Source organism: Protopterus annectens, chromosome 7.part0 (genome assembly GCF_019279795.1).
Source record: "Protopterus annectens isolate FY-2018-M chromosome 7.part0, PAN1.0, whole genome shotgun sequence".
NCBI classification, from domain to species: domain Eukaryota; kingdom Metazoa; phylum Chordata; order Ceratodontiformes; family Protopteridae; genus Protopterus; species Protopterus annectens.
In genome coordinates this window covers 120,455,722-120,478,092 of record NC_056739.1, presented here as the reverse complement: position 1 = coordinate 120,478,092, position 22,371 = coordinate 120,455,722, and the positions used below count along the sequence as shown (strand labels likewise).

The following is a 22,371-nucleotide window of genomic DNA, read 5'->3' as shown; positions in this document are numbered from 1 at the left end:
GGGCCAAGAAATTCAGGCTCAAGGTGAATTTCTGAATATCCATCCAGTTACTCAGCTCTTGTTTAAAGGAAGATAGCATATCACACTGCCAGACCTGCAAAAGTATGTTCCACAGGTGAGAGGGTTGTTGTTGTATCTTTCGGCTTTTCATGGTTAGGGGTTGCCACAACGGAACTCCGGTCTGCTAATGATTGGCAGTAGATTTTTACGTACCGAGTTGCCAGCCCTGATGCACAACCTTCAACGAAGGTACGTCCATTTAGCTGAGAATTGAACAGGACAACATCTTACTGTGAGAAGACAATGCTACCGCAGCACCACCACAGGTGAGAGGGTGCGGACTACTAAATTTATCTCTTTGCTTTCTTACTGATCTGCTAAAGTAGACATAGATCCCTGGTTTCTGTGGTTCTGATATTTATGGGACTATTTAACTAGAAGGTACAAGAGTTCCTGCACCACCAGGCCCCTGATTGCACAGAAGGTAAAGCATAAGTCCCCTCTCAGGAATTTTCAAGAATATAGTGTGCTGCACGAGTGTGGTTGCACTTAGCCTTTTAAAGTTGTACATGCAGCGCTGAATATAATTATAACTGTGTCTATTTTTTTTGCTTGAATCCACTTGAGCTACAGTATGATGTACTCGATGAGCATTCCACCATTATAATGTAACCTTACTCTTCACGTCTTCAGGTCTTATTGTCCCACAGTTCTTATCCATAGCTTAGGCTAAGTGAACAGGCAGTATATGACTTTGGGGCCCTGGGCAGCAGTTTCCTATAATATCAGACTTCTGTTCCACCTTTGGGCTATGCTGAATGTGTGTGATATGCTGCACTGTAACATGAATGTCACACACATGCTGCTTCATGCATGCAATGTCATTTAAAATTGCCTGAATGTAATCTGTGTACTGTTCTGACGTGCTACATGTGATGTACTGCACTGCACTGCTGAACAAATGTGAAGTTCTGTGCTTTTGCATGCATGTATTATGCTTGCTGTAGCAACTATGTGGAATGCTGCACTCCCATTGTATGTATCTGTAATCAGCTGTACTGTTGTATAACTGTCCTGTGCTGTTGCACTCACATAATGTGCTGCACTGTTGAACACATACATATCATGTACCTCATAGCTCCATGATTGTAGTGCATTGTTGCAGCTCCATGTGTGTGTGTGTGTGTGTGTGTGTGTGTGTGTGTGTGTGTGTGTGTGTGTGTGTGTGTGTGTGTGTTGTGCACAGCAATGTTTCATGCATGCAGTGTGCTGCACTGCCAACTTGGTTTGATGAAGAACAGCTGAGCTTTATTCTGTGATATAAACTAAGTCCAGGAAAAGACACAATGTACCAGAGTGTTGAACTCTGTTGGAAGAATCAAGTGTGTGACAACAGCTTTTCTTGCCTGAAGGATACCCAATGTAGTATTAGTATGCAGGAGATATATAACACAAGCCAAAGGCTTTGTCAACTTTGTTCGTAGAGATAGATCATTTTATTTATTTCATTTATTTATCCATCGTTGATAAGATTAGTCCCACTAGGCTAGTAGCACCTTTTCTGGGGAGACCCAGTGAAAGCCATGCCTTCATTTATACAGAAGCAAATACATCGATATTGTGTCAGTCCTACAGGTCCCTCAGCCGGCTAACTTGGGACCAGTCAACAGTCCCTGACAAAATAAAGTCCAGACTGCAGAAGAGAAGGCAAATAGATGAAACATTAGATATTATTGACATCTCATCTCTCCCTTCCATTCCAAACACAGAATATGTACATTAGCACAATGAAAATAAGGTTCTTTCATTTGTGGGGAAAATGCTATCCAGAAACTGTCAACTGTTCATAGTGGGGAGAGGTAACACTGTCATGTGTCCAGTGAGATAAGAGAAATGAGTGCATAGTGATGTAATGTAACAGTGCTCTGTGTGCTCATTGAAGTAAGTTAACAGTGAGTCTCATGTGTGCCTAGTTAAGTAAGGTTACAGTGTCTGGTGTGTACAGTGACTTAAACCTAACAGAAATTATAATGTGTGTTCAGTGAGGTAAGAAAACAGTGAGTGTCATGTGTATCCAGTCAGGTAAGGTAACAGTGTCATGAGTACAGTCAGGTAGGGTATCAATGAGTGCCAAGTCCACAATGAGGTAAGGTAAGAGTTTCAGGTATGCATAATGAGGTAAGAAAACAGTGCACGCCATGCACAAGGTGAGGCAGGAGAACATCGGAGGTATGGCTAAGGTGGGGCAAAAGGGACTGCTGCCCTGAGTGCAAGGTGTAAGAGTGCATGATCCACATGTGCTGATGGCACAATAGCACAGTACCCGCATTCTGCTGATACTGCATTTGTGGTCACATCTGAAGCCATTTGTGTCTAGTAATTTAACAGCAGCAAGGACATTTTTAAATTTGTTACAAGCTGTTTGCTACAGTTGCAGATCTGAAGAGCTTTTAACTCACGTGCTTGAGTCTTCTAAATTGCTATATTTTAAACTAAAATTTTCTGCATTTGTATTTTCTGTAGCTGCACCAAAGGGTTTCTGCACAAGCTCTTACTTTTTGTACAAATTTTGGTGAAATTTGAGCATATGCCCTTCTTTATCAGGATTGTAAAAATACTTAGTCAGATTCATTATCTATATTATCAATAAATGAGTTCAGCTGGATTCTAAATGATACAAAAATCTAACTAGACAAAGTTGTCAACTTTCTTATTATTATTCAATTTATATATATGGAACCATTATTTGGCTATATTTTAGATGATTAAAATTTTTCCTTATTTTTCACACGTTAAACATAAATATATTTTCTGATTATGCTATGTTCTTATAGTTTGCATTCAGTATACCAAATAACTTTATTGAATAACTGATAAGTTTGCTGTTGTATCAAATTACAAATTAAATATTTACAAATCTGTTAGTTGCTACTCATGGATAACTTTTTTCCCTTCTAGATCATTGTAAATTTATTCCCATTAAAATATTTAATACTATTAAGCACTTGGGTCTTTAATCCACTCTAAGCTGAAAGAAATGTGGAATAAAATACTTAAGATGGGAATTATTATTTCAAGACTGTAATTGGCCAGCTATTTTTTTTTCAATATTTCTATTCCAAAAATGTTTTTCCTGTATGTATTTGAGTTCTTCCTTGCATATTCATAAGTCTTTTTTCTTAAATATGAACAATAAATTGGAAAATAATCAATGCTCCTAAAATCTCAAAATTGATCTATGTTAAACTGATAATACACAACTAAATGGAGACCTTAAAGTTCTTAATTTGTACATATTTTATTTAATGCTGAGAATGTGTAAATCATTTAAAATTCAGTTCAAGTGAATTTGTGTATTCCCATATGGGCTAAAATACAGTTGGATGCTTCTGGAATACAAACATGTTAATGCTATGACATATCCAGAAATTTCTAGTAAACGTCTGACCAGTTTAGAGTTCACAAATATTATTAAATCTAAGTACTGTATTTTAGAAAACGTAATGGAGATTTTCAGTTTGACAGATATTTTAATTTTTTTTCAATCTAGAAGGCCAAATACTTTTGTTGATTAAAATACTGCCTCTTATTTTTTCATGAAAGTTAAAGGTTCTATATTGAGTTGTATTTTTCTATATTAACCACTCAACAAATTTGTCAAAGGACAGTTTGCAGACTGACTGACTGGGTATATGATCATAGGCAGCCCTTCCTAACTCACCAACTTTAAGTGTATCGGCCTTACAACAATACATAAATAAATAATCCAACCCCTGAAATGCATAAGTTATATCTAAATACAAAATATAGTGACAAACTGTATCCTTTCACCATATAGGATAGTTATTTAGTAATGTATAAGGTTAATCTAGACTGGAATTGTTTATTGAAGCAGGTTAACTAATTTCTTTTTTTCAAACGTCATTATACACTTGTTATGTTTCATCATAATAATTACATTACTTCTACAAAGATGAAGACTGCACCACATGGGCAGGTCATAGCGTTAGCTGTCATATACATTCTGGTTAAAATATTGTTTTTTTTTCTGTAAAATTAAAAAAAAAATCTGACTTTATATTCCAGTGGAACAGTCATTGTTGAGAATTATGCATCTATAGAAGATAGATCCATAATTATGATTTCATTAAGCCCAGTCAAATATTATGACTTTTTTCCCAAACCATCAAATTTCTATTCATACTATAAGTGCAATAAGAAAATAAATAAATCGTGAAAGGAAGACCAAATAATGACTGTCCACACAGATAAAAAGTTAAGCGCTTTCTTTCGTTTTAATCACAACAAACTTCTTCAGTTCTGAAGAAGTTTGTTGTGATTAAAACGAAAGAAAGCGCTTAACTTTTTATCTGTGTAGACAGTCATTATTTGGTCTTTCTTTCATGTTTTTTTCTGAAGTTTATTCTGGTTTTCATGAATTTGGTGTTTTTCATATTACTAAGAGAATAAATAAATGTTTTAAAGATGAATAAGTTATTTTTTTCTGAATGGAGACATGATCTTTACTTAATGTGGTTACTGGGATGCATTTATGGAGTTATTTTAAAACTTTTATTGAAAAGTGTGTATTGTTATATACTATCAGTTTTTTTCCATGTCTTCATTCATAATTGAGCTAACTTTTTTTGATTTTTTTTTAATATTGTAAAATTATTAACTCTCTTTAATTCAAAACCAGGTTTGTTTTTCAAAAGATGTAGCTAGCTAATGTTTCTCTTAAAACTTGTTCTTACTGGACAGAAAGTATATTAACAGCAAAAATGTTTTCCATTTCAGCTGCCTGGATGAAAGAGAAGACATCACCTGGAGACATAAGATACATTGGTGAGTTTCAGGAAATAAGCAATCCTATATGTTTTACATGGTGTTATTGTACGAATTGTAGCAAATGACAAAGGTGAAAACTAAGTCCATACAAATGATTGAAAAAAGGCATGAAAACCTTTTGGAACATAAACTATGCTGTGCAAACCCCTGTGTAAATGCCATTTTATCATGCTTTGAGATACGCTCCTCGTATCGCCTGAGTAGACCATACTCCCAGTATCCTTTCTCTTATATTTCACCTGAAACAATGTCCCTCATTGACCCTTGTTATAAATACCCTGGATCCTCAGTCTCATCACAAGATGGTAAATGATGGAGTGGAGTTGTGGAAGACTTAAGTTATGCATCTGACAGGCACTTCCATATAGTACAGTCCCAGTATTCTTTGCATGTTATTTGAAAGAGATGCACTTCAGGACACAGATCAGGTATCTGATTGGATGTAAAACATTTATAGACAAGAATTGTCTTCCACATGTTGGTTCCACAAGTTGTATGTAGAGAAAACCAGGCACAGACAAAAAGACCTTGGCCCTGTGTATGCCTATACATATGAGTATAGAGATTTCAGACAACAAAAACGGAGCTCAAAAGTATGTAATTCTATCTCTCCATCAATCCACAATCCCTTTTCCCATTTTTGCACATGGCGTCAAGGTGTCACTTCAACAGTGACCATCGTCTTGAGCCAAGGTGTACACCACTTGGTGGCTAGCCTGGTCTTGATAGTTCTTCCACACTGCACACTCAGTCACACACTCCACACTCAACCACACACACACCTATGGCCAATTTAGAGTGTCCAATCCACCTAATGCATGTCTTTAGAATGTGGGAGGAAACCAGAGCACACAGAGTAAACCCACATGAAGACAGGGAGGACATGCAGACTCTGCTCAGAAGGCACCCCAGATGAGAATCAAACTAGAGAACCGCTTACTGTGAGGTGGCAACAATATCTGCTGTGCTGCATGATCTCAAAAAATGTGTAATTCATGTTGTGAATAACTCTGTCAATTACACACTCAAAAGTGTGTGACAGTGAATTATTCAGTTCAAGGAAATACTGTTGCTGTGTTTTTGAAATTCACAACCAGCATTGCTCTACAGAATTCATGTTTTGTGTGCATGCAAGATGTTGCATTTTATACTGTACATAACACTATACATTACTTGTTATAACTATACATTATCCATCATGCAGTTATTTTTGCAGTGACATTTCCAAGCTGCATGGAAACTGAGTAAAATGAAACCCAAGTGGCTTATTTGACATGTTTACTTGCTAGATTCATATTCTAATGTATCCCTCACCTCTGGATAAAGTTCCACTGTATGTCAGAGTAGCACCCTTATCTTCAGGATAAACCTAGATAATTTGACTGGGGTATCACATGAGGCTGCCCAAACATTTTGTCATGGTTTTCTTGAGCTTAGAGTAAACATTTGAAAAGGAACTTTTTTGGCTGGGCATTTAATGGTCTGCGGACTGATGGCCTAGTACTTGTCTATAGAAATAGGGGTTGATAGTAAATAGTACTTTGCCAATAATACAGGAAAAGTAACTTAATTTCAGTGATTTCCTGGTATGTGGTGCCTTCTAACATCTGGTATAATTCAGTGCTAATTTGTAGTGATTCTGTTGCACCTTAAAACAAAGTTTTTTTTTTTTTTTTTAGTATTTGCCTGCGTTAGTACCACTACGCTAGCTGCCTCTTTTCAGTGGGGATACCCATGGTGGCATTTACATTACTTGGGGAAATCTGGCCAGTGCATCAGAGAACTTCCCTATCTCATTTTGTTAAGAAACATAGGATCTTCTGTATCCACCTGAACTACCACCATCTCATTTTGATGGGGTCCCACTACCATCAACTCAGATAGATGATTTCCTACTGCTACCAACTCAGACAGATGGGCTGTCACTACCACCAGCTCACGAATATGGGGGCCTCTGTTAATCATGTCACCCAAAGGATGACACACCCTGGAGTGCTGAACAGCCCCCTCATCACCAGCTGAAGCATATGGAGCCTCTGTTAATCATGTCACCCAAAGGATGACACACCCTGGAGTGCAGACCCGCCCCATCACCAGCTCAAACATATGGGGTCTCTGCTAATACTGTAACCCAAAGGATGCCACATCCTGGAGTGCAGAACACCTCCCCCATCACCAGCTCAAGCATATGGGGCCTCTGTTAATCATGTCACCCAAAGGATGACGCACCCTGGAGTGCAGACCCCCCCCATCACCAGCTCAAGCATATGGGGTCTCTGTTAATACTGTCACCCAAAGGATGCCACACCCTGGAGTGTAGAACAACCCCACCCCCATCACCAGCTCAAGCATATGGGGCCTCTGTTAATCATGTCACCCAAAGGATGACACACCCTGGAGTGCAGACCCCCCCCATGCTGTACTGCAATAACAGTAGTCCAGCTACCTGTTGTGGGAAATATAATCCACCCCCTTCTGCACCAAAGGGGGTGGCATAATGGGGGGGGGGTGAGTCCACCTCAGGATATTGGCTTGGCTTTAAATGGTTCTTCAGGGCAGTTAGCCTAGTATTCATCTATGAATCTATTCCACATAGCATAGGCAACCACATGAAAGGAGGCAGGACTCATATAACGTTTCCATGACATTATCGCAGGTGGCGCTCACTGTGTAATCAGCCTGCACTGTCGTAAATTCAAATTTATTCAATAAAATAAGAACACTGTAAAACCCAGTTTGTCACTAAAATAATATCATTGTGGATTTAACTAGTTTTCAAAAATGACAGATCATGAGGCTTACATAACACAAAGACATAATAATCAATTTATAACAATGAAGGACAAGCAATATAAAGCTTCAAGGATAATGGTGGGTATAAATTGCCACACCTCATCAGCCAAGAACAATTAACACTATTACAAGGCATTGTGTGCACAGAGCTGACAAAATCAGACTTGCATTTTTTCAGATGTTTCTGTGTTTTCATTAAGGCATCTTGATATTATAAAGATAAAAAAGCACTTGGGGTGGGGTAATAAAAATCGCAGACTACAGGACAAATAGAAATGATGTATTCCCCATGAAACAGTCTTAAATACTTACCTAACACACCCATACTGTTTTGTGTGTGTGTGTGTGTGTGTGTGTGTGTGTGTGTGTGTGTGTGTGTGTATATATATATATATATATATATATATATATATATATATATATATATATATATATATGGTTTCACCTCAGAATCTTGAATTACTGAAAACTCGAACTTCATATGGTCGAGTTTTCAGAAACTCGAAATCCTGAACTGAAATAAAAAAAGAAAAATACCCAAAGACATTGTTTCTGCAGGGGCGCAAGCCCCCCTACTTAAATATAATAACTCCGAGATCACGCTACAGTGGGGAAAAGGGAAATCTTCCATTCCACGCTTTATGCAGAAGAATGTAAGATTTCTCATTTCCTTGCTATAGTGCAATCACTGAGATGGTATATTTAAGTAGGGAGGGTGCAGGGGGGCTTGCCCCCCTGCAGAAATGATGTTTTTGTGTAATTTTTTCTTTTTTTTTTCTTTGCAATTTTGGGTTTCTGAAAATTTGATCATATGGTTTCAACCACATGAAATTCGAGTTTTCAGTAATTCGAGATTCTGAAGTGATATGTGTGTGTGTGTGTGTGTGCGTGTGTATGTGTAAGTACAGTTGGACAAATAAAACATATATGCCCTTTTCCCCATTATAGTGCGATCCTGGAGTTAGTAAATATAGTAAGGGAGTGTGGGTGGGGGTGCAGTCTCCCACATTGAAGGCTGTGGAGGGTGTAGCCCCCTTCCTACTAAGCTTTTATATTTATGAATGTCATTTCACTGAAAGCTAACAATATAAAACCAAAAGGTGGGCGGGCTATGCCCCCTCACATTCTCATTGTGGAGGGCTGTACCCCCCTAAGTATATATACTAACTCCAGGATCGCACTGCAGTGGGGAAAAGGGCATATCCATTTTATTTGCCCAACTGTTCTTACATTCAGTGAAATGTGATTCAGTAAAATGAATGTTCAGTGATTAGAACTTTCAGCGTATATATATATATATATATATATATATATATATATATATATATATATATATATATAGATTCAGACCCAAAAGCACTTTAGATGTACAAAAGTACTTTTAATATGAGACGGAACAAACATTCAGGTAGCTCCATCATGCAGCCATTCGGCTCAGCTGAAAAAAACAGATCGGTGACCGATTTAGCCCCCTGGTGTTGTCAGTGTAAAATTATAAGTAAGCATCACACCAGCCCATGTTTTATAGTGAGAAAATTTCTAACCATAATAATTACATACATTAGAAAAATAAAATATATTGAATATATTAAACAGTGGAACAGAAAAAAACAGATAAACATATACATATATATGTATATATACATAATAATATAATTCAAATCACCATGTACAATATGTTATCATACTTCTATTTTAAAGAAAAAAACTTTATTTGCCCAACTGTACTTACATTCAGTGAAATGTGATTCAGTAAAATGAATGTTCAGTGATTAGAACTTTGTGATTTGGTGTGAGTGTTTTGAAATTCAGTGAAATTAGTTTTGAGTGAATCAAAGTAGACCTATATATATATATATATATATATATATATATAGAGAGAGAGAGAGAGAGAGAGATACAGACATACAGATTTGTGCAGCATGGCTGTTTATCACAGAGGATTATGATCAGATTGCTGATCATAACTGGCTTATTATGTATGGATGCCAACAAATTCACCTCGAGAGTTGAATTTTGGTATCCACGTAGACGACTCATAATGATGGGTTATGATGAGAGACCTAATCGTAATTCTTGGAGTGCATTAACCTTAATCTGCTTCACATACTACTAGTTACAAAAAAAAAAGCGCCAAGTGTTAAGTTGGCTTTCAAAGCCATAAAGCATTTAGCGGGCACTCTCAAAAAGACAGTATAACACGATACAGAAAGTCAGGGATAGATTAGTAGCACAGGCAACAGGTAGACAATTTTTTTTATTTATTTATGTATTTTCTAAACTAGAGCACTAATACCACTAGACCAATTTCAATTGTGGCCCAGAAATTCTGCTACTGCCATTTGCTTGCCAGTACTGTCAGATTTAACTGCTTAGTGTGATGTCCTCTCTTAACAACTAAAGCAAGGGTGCATAACAATTGCTAAGATCAGGTCTCGCACTGTTTAATGCATGTTTAACAATTTCTTGATGTGTAAACCATTGCCTTTTTCTGAATGCCCAATAACTGCCTGACACATATAGCACTGACTGCTTAATATTTAATGCTTGCTTGCTACAGAAAACATTGCCCTTTTAATGAATGTTCTGTAAGGGGTAGATGCAGAAAACATTGCCCTTTTAATGAATGTTCAGTAAGGGGTAGGTGCAGAAAACGTTTCCCTTTTAATGAATGTTAAGTAAGGGGTATGTACAGATAATGCTGCCCTTTTAATGACTGTTCAGTAAGGGGTAGATGCAGGTAACATTGGCTGCTTAATGGATGTTTAATACTTGCTTAATCACTAAATTATTGTTTAATACTTCTTTGATGAATATATCACTGAGATTTAATGAAAACTTAATGTTCATTTAATACATATACTACTGTCTGTTTAATAATCAGTGCATAAATCACAAATTAATGATTGTTTAATACCTGTTTGGTGCATGTACTGTTGCTTCTCTGAATATGTTTTATCACAGTTTCATAAGTATTTCTGTCATCTCTGTACTTATTCTAATTTAGAGAGCATGTGAGAGTGTACAAGTGTGTGTGACCTTGTGTGTGTGACAGAGAGTGTATGTGAGAGTGTGTGTGGGTGAGACAGTGTGCATGTTTGTGTGTGTGTGTGTGTGTGTGTGTGTGTGTGTGTGTGTGTGTGTGTTTGTGTGTGTTTGTGTGCACACGCGAGAGAGTGTATGTGTGCTGGAGACAGTGTGTACAAGAGATAGAGTGTGTGTGCAGGAGAGAGCGTGTGAAGTGTATTTAAGAGTATACGTGAGAGAGTATGTATGTGGGAGGGTGTGTATGCATGAGAGTGCATGTGTGTATGCATGAGAGTGCATGTGTGTGTGTGCGTGAGAGTGCATGCGTGTGTGCGTAAGAATGTGTGCATGACAGTGCATGTGTGTGCGTAAGAGTGTATGTGTGTGCATGATTGTGTGTGTGTGTGTGTGTGTGTGTGTGTGTGTGTGTGTGTGTGTGTATGTATATGTCAGTTATTGTGGCTGAAGTTATGCTGTGTCTCTTTTCTTAACTATGCTGGACACCAGACTGATCTCAATATTGTTGCTACCTTTCAGGTGCAGAAGAAGCATGGGCAGACAGCGAGGCTGACTCTTCATGTTCAGGCCAGCCAATTCACCTTTGGCAGTTTCTAAAAGAACTCCTGTTGAAGCCACACAACTATGGAAGGTTTATCCGCTGGCTTAACAAAGAAAAAGGTGAGAAAAGTAGACTTTTATATGATGGTTTAATCCTTCTTGAATGTATTTATATATACGACATTCAGGATTTCAAATTAACCTTGGCATTTTTAACCAGTAAAAACTCTATATCTCTGCTTGCTTTCCCATTCATTTTTACTGGACACATAATTTGCAAACTATTCTGCAGAAAAAAAAAAGCTGGTTGTATGTGTAATATTTTAGAGAGTAGCAGGATTTTGGTTTATGCATGAGAAATATTTCCTTGATCCTTTAATGCAGTTGCTTGGAATTTTAAACATCTTGCATGATGTCTAAAATAAGTCAAAAGAACCCTCAGTAGGGCATTTTTTTTTTGTGGTGTAGCATCTCCTTGTACTGCTGTAAGGTGTATGGCCTAGCCTTCCCTTGTACTGTACTGCAGTGTGATGTGTGTGCTGGGTTCCTCCTCATCTCTCCTTGTACTGCACTGCAGTGAGATGTGTGTACTTGGTCCCTCCTCACCTCCCCTTGTAATGCACTGCAGTGTGATGTGTGTACTGCGTCCCTCCTCACCTCTCCTTGTACTGCACTGCAGTGAGATGTGTGTACTAGGTCTCTACTCACCTCACCTTGTACTGTACTGCAGTGAGATGTGTGTGCTGGGTCCCTCCTCACCTCCCCTTGTACTGCAGAAGGGACCCTACTAAATCTAGATGAATAATAAAGGTTGCCAGCTTGACACGTTAGTAAGAACAGTGGGGTTTTCAGTGGGCACAGTAAACATGACATTGTTTAGAATGTGGCCCCTACGCATTTTCCTTACTGACAAAGATAAAGTAAATGCTCCTTTTTTGCATCTGACAGCAGTTTACTGCATATAAAAAGCCATTCTCATCAGCTTCAGTGTGCAGCAATTTTTCTCTTAAGATTAATTTCTACATGGGCTACTTTGCAAATGCATACTGAGATATGGGGGAGGGGGGTACTTGGAATTCTGTGTAAACCAGAAAGTACAATGAATGCAAGGAAAGTCTATAGATCCCTAGAAAACTACAATGACAAAATAGTGATCCCAGCATAAAAAATATGTTTGTCTTGCTGCCATGCTGTCTTAATGAATCAAAGACACTTACTTTCATTAGAAGCTCAGTACATGTCCCAAGCCCTCTGTTGCTCTGCAGGACAAATGTGGGGCAGATGGTAAATATAGAATTCTTCTGGTGGTAATTATACTGAATGACACAATTACTGCAGGAGAAACAAAACAAACTACAGTACCGTGTAGTAATTTAGTTATTTCACTGCTGCCACCACCATGGTTCCAGGCATTATTTACCTAAAATGTATTAATTTTAACAAACAATCATAGGTTCATAGGTGTGTACTAGGCTAATGGCCCTGGATCCTTTACAAGCCTAGCCCATAGGATTACCCTAGCATCATGCCACCCAACCTTAGTTCCCAGTGTCTCTGTTGAGTAAAGCCACTGGAGTGATCCCTGGGTGACTTTTCTATTTCTCATCCACTCATCAAGATTTCTCTTGAAGAGGGCCAGTGAGGTGCTCTGCTTGACATGTATGGGAACATAGTATGGGCAGTCACTGGATTATGAACCTGTACCTCCAGCATGTTCCGTTGATTGTGGTAATGAGGTTGAGGTCTCTGGAGTGTGTGGTGTGAAGGTATTGAGATTTCATTAGATGTAGCATTTCTAACAGAGTTGGGTCAGACATGGCTTTGTAAGTCAAGCAGAGATCACCTCTAAGTAGGCAATATAAGACAGAGTATAGTTGGAGTTTTTTTAGTCTGTCCTAGGCCTAGGATCCTCTTTGTGAGGTACTTTTGTGGCCTCTCCAGTTGTTGAAGGTGTTTAGTGAGGTACATCCCAAATGGGGCGTTGTACTCAATGACTGGCCTAATGAGGGAAGAATAGAGGGAGACAACAACCTGTTTTTTCCTGGATGCAAAACCTTTAGTAATGAGATGTACCACATAGAAGGACTTTCTCACCACAGTGGCGATGTGGTGGTCAAAAGAGAGGTTCCTGTCAACATGTGTTCCCAGATCTCTTATAACGCCTTCTGTGTTCAGTGGACTCCCATCGATGTGGTAATTCATGGGACCCGGGTTTTCCCAAAGGGGATGATGACACATGTTTTGGCATTGAGCTTAAGGCCATGGTTCTTACACCAGTCGTTGGTTTCAGTGAGGCCTTTCTGTAGGATGTCACCATCACTCAGGGAGTTAATAATAGCTCCCAACTTGCAATTGTCTGCAAACTTTGTCAGCCAGAGTCCCTTGGTGTTGGCCTGGACTTCAGAGAAGTAGATACCAAACAGGAGAGGACCCAGGACCGAACCCTGTGGGACTCCACTCGTGACTGGTCAGCAGTCTGACTTGGAGTCACCTACTTTCACACTGTGGGTTCTACCTGTGAACCAGTTTGTAACCCTACTAGTGATATAGGGGTTGATGCCTAGCTTAGTGAGTTTTTCTATGATTCCTGGGTGAGAAATGGTATCAAAGGCCTTGGCCAGATCAAGATAGGCTGTATGAACCACCTTGCCTTCATCCACAGCTCTGGTGACTCACTCAAAGAAGTTGACCAAGTTGAGCAGGCATGATCTACCCTTCACAAAACCAGACTGTGTGGGATCCAGAGTTTGGAGATTCCCTATATCCTTGTTTATTAGATCCATGATGATGCCTTCCATAGCTTTGCATATCAGACTCGTCAGGCTAATGGGGTGATAGTTCCCAAGGTCTGTAGTCGCTCCTCCTTTGTGGAGAGAGATGACTGTAGCAGTTCACCATTCAGTAGGGACAAAGCCTGAAGTGAGACTGTGATGGAACAGGCACACACAGGTGAGGTGGCAGTTCACTCTGTAGCTCATGTAGAACACAGCCAGGGATATTATCAGGTCCCATAGACGCTATATTCCTGGCCATGGGCAGTGCTGTTTTAACCTGAGCAGCAGTAATACTGTGTATCTGGCAATCTACTGGTATTGTGACTGGTCTCTTGGTGGGGGTAAAGTTGCCACTGAATTTGTCAGCCAGTATCCCATGGCATAATTTATACCGAGGGAGTAAATAGATGTTAAAATGAAAACCTGTTTTAATTCCTACTGCATAAATGTTACAGACCCCTATACTGCAGTCAGACTAGCATGTTAATTTTATCACTGCCACATCACCAGTGATGTATAACACCGAAATCAGCCATAATGTTGACAGTTTTCCATCCTGATTCATTTTATGTCTTGTGAAAACATGGTGGGTATGTGTATATATATCTATATCTATATCTATATATATATATATATATATATATATATATATATATATATATATATATATATGTACATACATACACACACACACACACACACACACACACACACACACACACACACACACACACACACACACACACACACTAACACACACACACACACACACACATACACAAATCAGAAGTAAAATGAGATCAAATGATATAGTAACTGTAGAACACCAATACCTTTGGAGTATCTGTCGTAGCATATGGTTTGAAAAAAAACTGTTGGGTTTGGCATTGCAGTACTTGCAAATTTCTTCCAGCAGATGGCACTTTTTAATTAAACAAAAAGGCACATAAATGCTGTATTAAACTCCTTATCTTGGTGTTAAGTACTGTCAGTGTCTTACTAAACCAAAGGACAATCGTTTTCACATGAAACAACATCATACTAACTATTCTTTACTTTATGACAGGTTATACCATTTAAATCCAGCCACATGATTAACCATTCAGATGCTTAAAGGTAAAAACTACATTAAAAACATAGCATCCTTTTCATCTACGTAATGGCCTTTTTCTGAGTATAGGTCTTAAGGGTACATGGTCATTAAGACCATATCCCTTATCTGCTCTCAATCTCACAATCCATTCTGCCTCTAGTTTTTCAGTTCTACATCTAATGTCACCTCCTGTTGGATTCTCTAGAGATTTCCCCAAAACTACAAATTTAAATGAATGCTGTTGTGTAGTTTGTTTAATATGTTTTGCTAGTGCATTAAATGTACTCTTTTTCCTAATGTGATACAAATGCTCTTTCACCCTATCCTTAAGCTGTCTGTCCGCTTTGCAACACAGAATTTATTACATACTTGGCACACAGCAAGGTACACTACATGCGAACTATCACATGTTGCACTGGACCTGATATTAAACAATTCCCCTGTGTCCGGATGTCTAAAAACTAACAAATCTTTTGCCATGTATATGCACACCTGGCATTTCCCACAAGATCCAGTCCCTATATTGTCTGTAGATGTTATAGTCTCTTGGGTTACAAAGCCTTCTTTTCAAACTTTTTTTATTCTTAAAAGAGAATTGTGGTTTCAAATTTATGTACGTACTCATTTGTGTATCAGTTGTCAATACACTCCAATGCTTATTAATAATTTCCATGTATTGCCTTATGTTCCTAGAATAACTAAGACATACGTTAAATTTATTAGATGGATGTCTGTTTCTTACAACAGGGGTAGGATACTCATCTATATCTGAAAGGTAAGGCTTAGCTCTAGTCTGTCTCAGCCTCATTATTTGCATCCTATTTTGTTGTATAGTTTGAGAGTCATAACTCCTTTCCATTAGTTCAACTACTGTCTTATCTGTTTGTTGTGTAAAATCATTTTCATTGGCGTTCGATCTAGATGCTCTGTGGAACTGGTTTTGTATCGCGTTCCTAAATATAAATTTAGGATGCATGCTTTCACTACTCAAATTGTTAACATGACAGTCCTTCCTATATGACTTAATACTAAGTTGATCATTCTCTCCTCTAAAAATAGTAACATCCAAAAAATTCTCTTCACTGACAGACCAGTTTAATGTGAATTTAAGTAACTGTGTAGTCTGATTTATGAACTCAGCAAAAGCCATTAATGCATCTACTGTCCCATCCCATAAAATAAAGAGGTCATCCACAAACCTCCGAAAAAATAAAATGTTGGTCTGAAAAGGACCTTTTAAGTAAATTCTCTACCTCACATTCGGCCAATACAGCATTGGCATAACTGTTGGCGCACAATGTTCCCATCACAACACCATTGCACTGCCAGTAAATGTTGTTCCTGAACATGAATATATTATTCTCCAAAACTAACTTTAAAAGTACTTGCATTTGTTGTATTTTCAACAACGTAAAATTTGAGTTTTTCTCTGTCCTACTGACACTACTAATTCTTGCCTCATTCGGTATTACTGTGAACAATGACACGACATCTAGTGTAGCCAAAATGCAATTTCCAGGTACCATTACCTTCTTCGAAAAATCATATCAGTCACTGACAAAATGTTCTGTGTCCTTCAATATATGCAAAAAAACGAATAGAATAAGAAAAACTCACTTTAATAAAACAAAGCTTTCGGGAATGTCCCTTGTGTTCAGCACTGAAGAAGGGACATTCCCAACAGCTTTGTTTTATTAAATTGAGTTTTTCTTATTCTATTCATTTTTTTGGATATTTTTGTACTCAGAATAGAAGGGATTCAGAACTGTGGTTGGAGATTGTTTCTTTCCTTCAATATATGTTCAGTCTCATTAATTAGTGGACGAAGATGCTTCTCTAAATATATCGATACTGGTTCAGTGCACCAGTTTCGTCCAGCCATAATTAGCCTCATGAGATTTCACAGGCTTTTATGTACTTTAGGTGACCCCTGTATTATGGGAATCAAGGGGTTGGGCATTGAAAAATACCTATATAAATTCTCATCAATAATATTATTCAATACAAGTTCATTCAAATTATGTTGTACCTTATCTATCATATTCTTCACTTGTATGGGTGTAATAACCCGATAAAAACTTGATATCGTGGGGATACATTTTTTGTCTTGTATGATTAATATTTTATTGTTAGTCAGTCAGTCCTTCCAGCAGATTATTCAAATAAATGTCTGGCAGGGACATGGTGTTTGTCATTAATCTGTCATAATCCAGTCGTATAAAATAACAAGAAAGCCTCATTCAACACTGCTGTGCAAGGAAAACAGCTGGTTTATATAGAAAAATAAATATTTTAGGCAGACTGAATAAAGTAAGAACTATTCCGTTTACCATACTTACAAAACTGCATGGGGACTATGCTACTTAACTATGAAACAGAAAACACAAATGTAATCAGCACAAAAGATTTTGAGTGCTTTGACACTGTGCAGACTAAATGTAATGTACATAACACAATCATGACTTCTACTAATTCATTAGTAGTTAATTACACTTGTTCCTAATCAAATGAAAACAAACGTGCAAAAGTTTCACAAGAACAACTAAAATTCACATCTGAAATACTTACAGACCTCTGCAAAACTAACATTTACTAGAAGACAAATAACTAAAACACATGCATATAACAAAAATATTATTAAAAGACAAGGTCTGGATATTGATTTTTACTATATTTAACTTTACAGACTAGAATAAGCTGGGTATTGCACTGGCATAGAGGGATGAAAACCTCATTACACCCCAGGTGACCTAGTTTGTTTACCGACGCAAGTACTAGAACAGCTGTCCCAGGGAGACAGAGGACTGAGGAGGCAGGGTTTCCCACCTCTGTCCTCTACTGGGATTGATGGGTCATTCCTGCAATGGTCATTCGATGTAGAATTCCTGGCGGACATGGTAAATCACTTTAGAAACTTTCCATAAAAGGGGTGGCCTTAGTTGAAGCAGAATACCCACGTGTATGCCCCCTGAATGCCAGCCCCTAGGTCATTGTTGGCATGCAAAGGGAAAAAAGTGGGGTCACAGTAAAAAGACCCAGGCCCCATATAGGATGACAACATGGTTCCCACCATTCAATCCACAGATCTAACAGGAATAAAAGGGCTATAGGGATGATGCCTCCGAGGAGAATGAAAGGGTTTGTGGGGTGACCCACAGATAGGATCAGTGGTCAGTAACCAGAATCTCACACACACAGACACACACACACACACACGCACACACACACACACACACACACACACACACACACACACACACACACACACACACACACACAGAAGAATAATATATATAATTATATAAAATTGATCAAAACACTTTTAACTCAATATCATTTTAAATGCTGACCAAGAAACATTAATGGACTCGTACCAAATATGATTAAAAAAAATGCATAACAACCAGAGCCTTTCCCATCACACACCAGGCTACACTTTTCTAATGTGACACAAAGGCTAGCCCAATTCAAATGCAAATGACATATTTTACTTGTTCAGAACCAACTGCAAGATGGCAGCAGTATAGAGATATTTCCCACAACCCCCTGCTGTGCAGTCTCACTCCATGTAACCACTTCCCTTCAAACCATCTCCCACACGTACACAAAAATATTTCAACAAAATACAAGTACAAACATGGCACATAGGTATGTGCACAGGAAATGATGCAAATAATGCACTGACATATAGGTTTACCACACTAAGAAGCAATTTCCCAGGATAACTGCACTGAAGGACAACAACACGACATCTGGTCCCACAATAGTGAGAAACTCCCTTAGGGAATAGGCCCGAGAACAGTCTTCACCATGGCTTTGGGAAGCTGGGGGGAATGGAGGGGACAAGCTCATCAGATTGACACTGTGGGCCTTGATGCTGCTATCAGTGCAGTAGTACCAGGAAGTTGTATGAGATCTCCCAGCATTACACCCAGACTAGAAGGGAAACGACTACAGCTCGGGTACATCATGCACTACAAATATAATATTTATATAAGTAAACATAAGTCCTCTTCTAATCAGACATTTATTATTTCATATAATAGACATACTCCTGTCTTGTGCTTGCTTAAATGCATGATTTGGGCATAAGGCATGGAATTTCTATGTCCGTCATGGTTCAATTACTAAAGTAAATGTGATTTCTGCCCAGTGCACTGAATGTCAAAGTAAAGAAATGTAGTGTGGGTAAACGGCGGGGGTAAGTATGTCAAAGTGAAGAAATTGAATGTAGCATGGGTAAACGGGGGGGTAAGTATGACTAAGACCCTGTTGAGTTGCTCCATGGACAGTGTCACATGGGGAGTTTGGCTGAGGCAGTACATCTGTCAGAGTAAGCAGGTGTCCTAAGGTGAGCTCAGGGAGGACAGAAACCTCCTGTGGAGCAGAAAGGCAAAAGCTCACTTGATCTTGATTTTTACTATGGATACAGACCATGAAAGCAGGGCCTCACAATCTGTCTGGCATTTTGATTTTTAAGCAGGAGATGTCAGAAAAGTTACCACAGGGATAACTGGCTTATGGCGGCCAAGAGTTCATAGCGACATCGCTTTTTGATTCTTCAATGTCAGCTCTTCCTCTCATTGTGAAGCAAAATTCACCAGGCGTTGGATTGTTCACCCATTAATAGAGAATGTGAGCTGACATTAGACCGTCATGAAGCAGGTTAGTTTTACCCTACTGATGCGTTGTTGCGATAGCAATCCTGCTCAGTACGACTGGAACTGCATGTTCAGACATTTGGTGTACATCATGTGAGGAGAACAACATCAACTGAGATACATCAGTGAGAAAAATCTTAAGGTCAAAAAACAACTAAATATGAAGAATGCTGGCTGTTAGATTCTCTCAGGGTGCAAATACTATGCTTACAAAAATTTCAGGAAGAAAAGGTATCAGCCATATGAGGGAGGTACAGCAAGCAAACAATTGGTAAGGGAGAAAACAGCGAGTTAAAAAGAAGGGTAACTATTCCTTCTGGTCTCTTATCTGTGTCTTGAAACTTTAGAAAATTATTTTTGTAGGGTGTAAACTTATGTCACGGAATAGTGAGATGGCTTTGTACTGAGTGGAAGGAGTGAAAAAATTTAGTACATTTGTGTACATAAATTTGTAAGAGCTGGTGGTAGGCAGACGTCGAGCTACAATATGTTCTACATCACTACTGTGTAGAATTGCAGGAATGTCCTAAGGGGGCTGGAGAAACCCTTTCTAAGCCAAAATAATATAGCTGTACTCTGTTCCAATGAACAAGGCCATAATCTGGCAGACTGCATTTTCTATTTGTCACTTGCTTCTGTTTTTCTGTGTTACTTTTTTGCTTGAAATGACTTTTAAGAGTACAAAAATGATGGTGATAGGTTGTGTTTTGTCTGCATTATTGACATAACCTCATACATATGAAGCTCACCACATTTACTCAGGCAAAATATGAGGGCTTTTTAATTCATTTTCTATATATGAGCATTTCAAATTTAGTTGTGTTATTCCATGACTCCATATTTCACTGGCAAGCTCAGTTAAAATCACCTACACCACACGATCAGAATGTATTTAGATTTATAATAAACACCATACAATACATTAAATATCAACTATCAGCAGCAGAATAAATCTTATTTTATTTAATCTTAATCTTATTTTACTCAAACTTTAATATTTCCTTCAATTACAACAGGAATCTAGACTATAACTAATGAACTAATAATAAATGATATAGTAGAGTATACCCACCTAATAAGAATGGTTGAATTCTATTTAAACAATGATGGACCATACTTGTAAATTGTTATACTGTGATAACTCATTCAAAAATGCACCTTCTCAGCTGTCACAGCAATGTGGCCCTTTCCAAGTGTGGCCAGTAACCCAACATTTTCTGCCCTCCTCTTTTAGTCAGATTTTTATTATTTCATGCTGTAAACATACTCCTATCGTGTGCCTGCCTAGATGCATGATTCAGTGTTTAAGGTATGGTGATTTCTGTGCCCAGTATAGTTCCTGTACCAAAGTATCTTATTTGGCACATCTTGAGTCCTGAAATACCCCTTATGTGTCCCAATGAACACACTGTCTGCCAGTGAAGCGTGCCTTACAGTCTTGGATGGTGCAGTTAATAAACTCCTCGGAGTTGGCAGTGAAACAAGTGGTACCCCCTCCCCATCACATCAGGGACAGAAATGTTCTTCATCTTCACATAACAGAAATAAATTTTAAACACGTGCAGCAGGCACTTCCTGCATCTAGCCAGGTCTCCTTTCAGACATAATTTCTATCCTAGACCTCTTGGTCCATGGATTGTTCTATGCTTCACACACTGCTCCTTATTTATCTGACTTCACTTGTTAAGTTATGAATTTCCTTGAATTCCAGGAGGGTAAGGCAGAGAGGAATGGTGTTCTGGTGGGGAAATCATGAAACAGACATCACAGGCAAACTAAGGGTAGCAGATAATGCACTTGAGTACATATCTACATGTGCCCTCTATAGTTTATACCACTACCTTTGTTCTTCTGATATAAGCATTTATTTTCATTTATTTCTTTTGGAAATTGTCACTAAAACATATCAATCTCATAAGGAAACAACTGTGATGCTGTAATTATTGTTTTCATACAATTACCATGGCAATCAGCATGCGCTCATAACTTTACAGTCATGTGGTAATGTGCATTCAATCACATTGTGTCTCATGAATGCTGCAGTAATCAATCTACAGTTACAAAAATAATTAATGTGTATGTATTCCGCATTTTATTTAATAAAATATAAAGAAAAATACTTTTGTGGTCCACGTAGTACTTTAAGAACCATTAATAAAACTTCTCCTTCATATTTATCTGTTTCTTGCTTTCACCAAATATTTTCAGGTATATTTAAGATTGAGGACTCTGCACAAGTTGCCCGATTGTGGGGAATCCGTAAGAATCGTCCAGCCATGAACTATGACAAACTCAGCCGCTCCATTCGTCAGTACTACAAAAAAGGGATCATCCGGAAACCAGACATCTCACAGCGGTTGGTCTATCAGTTTGTGCATCCCGTGTGAAGTCCTGCCACCTGCAGATAACTGACAGTGCCGACCCACATTTGAAAGAGACTTGTACATTAGACTTTTTCCTGCAACTTGTTATCCCTTCATCAACTACCCCAGGATTAAAGTCTAGGGGGGGTTGTTGAAAGACTGCACTATGAAGAAGAAACTTTTTTATATATAAATTTATCTACATAAAACAAAAAAACTTTTATAAAACAACTGCCTGCTAATAGCTTACTCTG

The 22,371-nt window shown here is 38.3% G+C and overlaps 1 protein-coding gene across 1 annotated transcript in view; it reads left to right on the top strand.

Annotated features, from left to right (window-relative positions):
* The window catches only part of SPDEF (SAM pointed domain containing ETS transcription factor), a 153,171-nt gene that overhangs the window by 130,614 nt on the left and 186 nt on the right, over positions 1–22,371 (top strand). Inside the window, exons 4-6 of the mRNA XM_044076556.1 lie at positions 4,798–4,845; positions 11,206–11,346; positions 21,963–22,371. The exon at positions 21,963–22,371 is cut by the window's right edge and continues 186 nt beyond it. Coding sequence (XP_043932491.1) covers positions 4,798–4,845; positions 11,206–11,346; positions 21,963–22,141 — 368 coding nt within the window. The 3' untranslated portion in view covers positions 22,142–22,371. The remainder of the gene's footprint in view (positions 1–4,797; positions 4,846–11,205; positions 11,347–21,962) is intronic.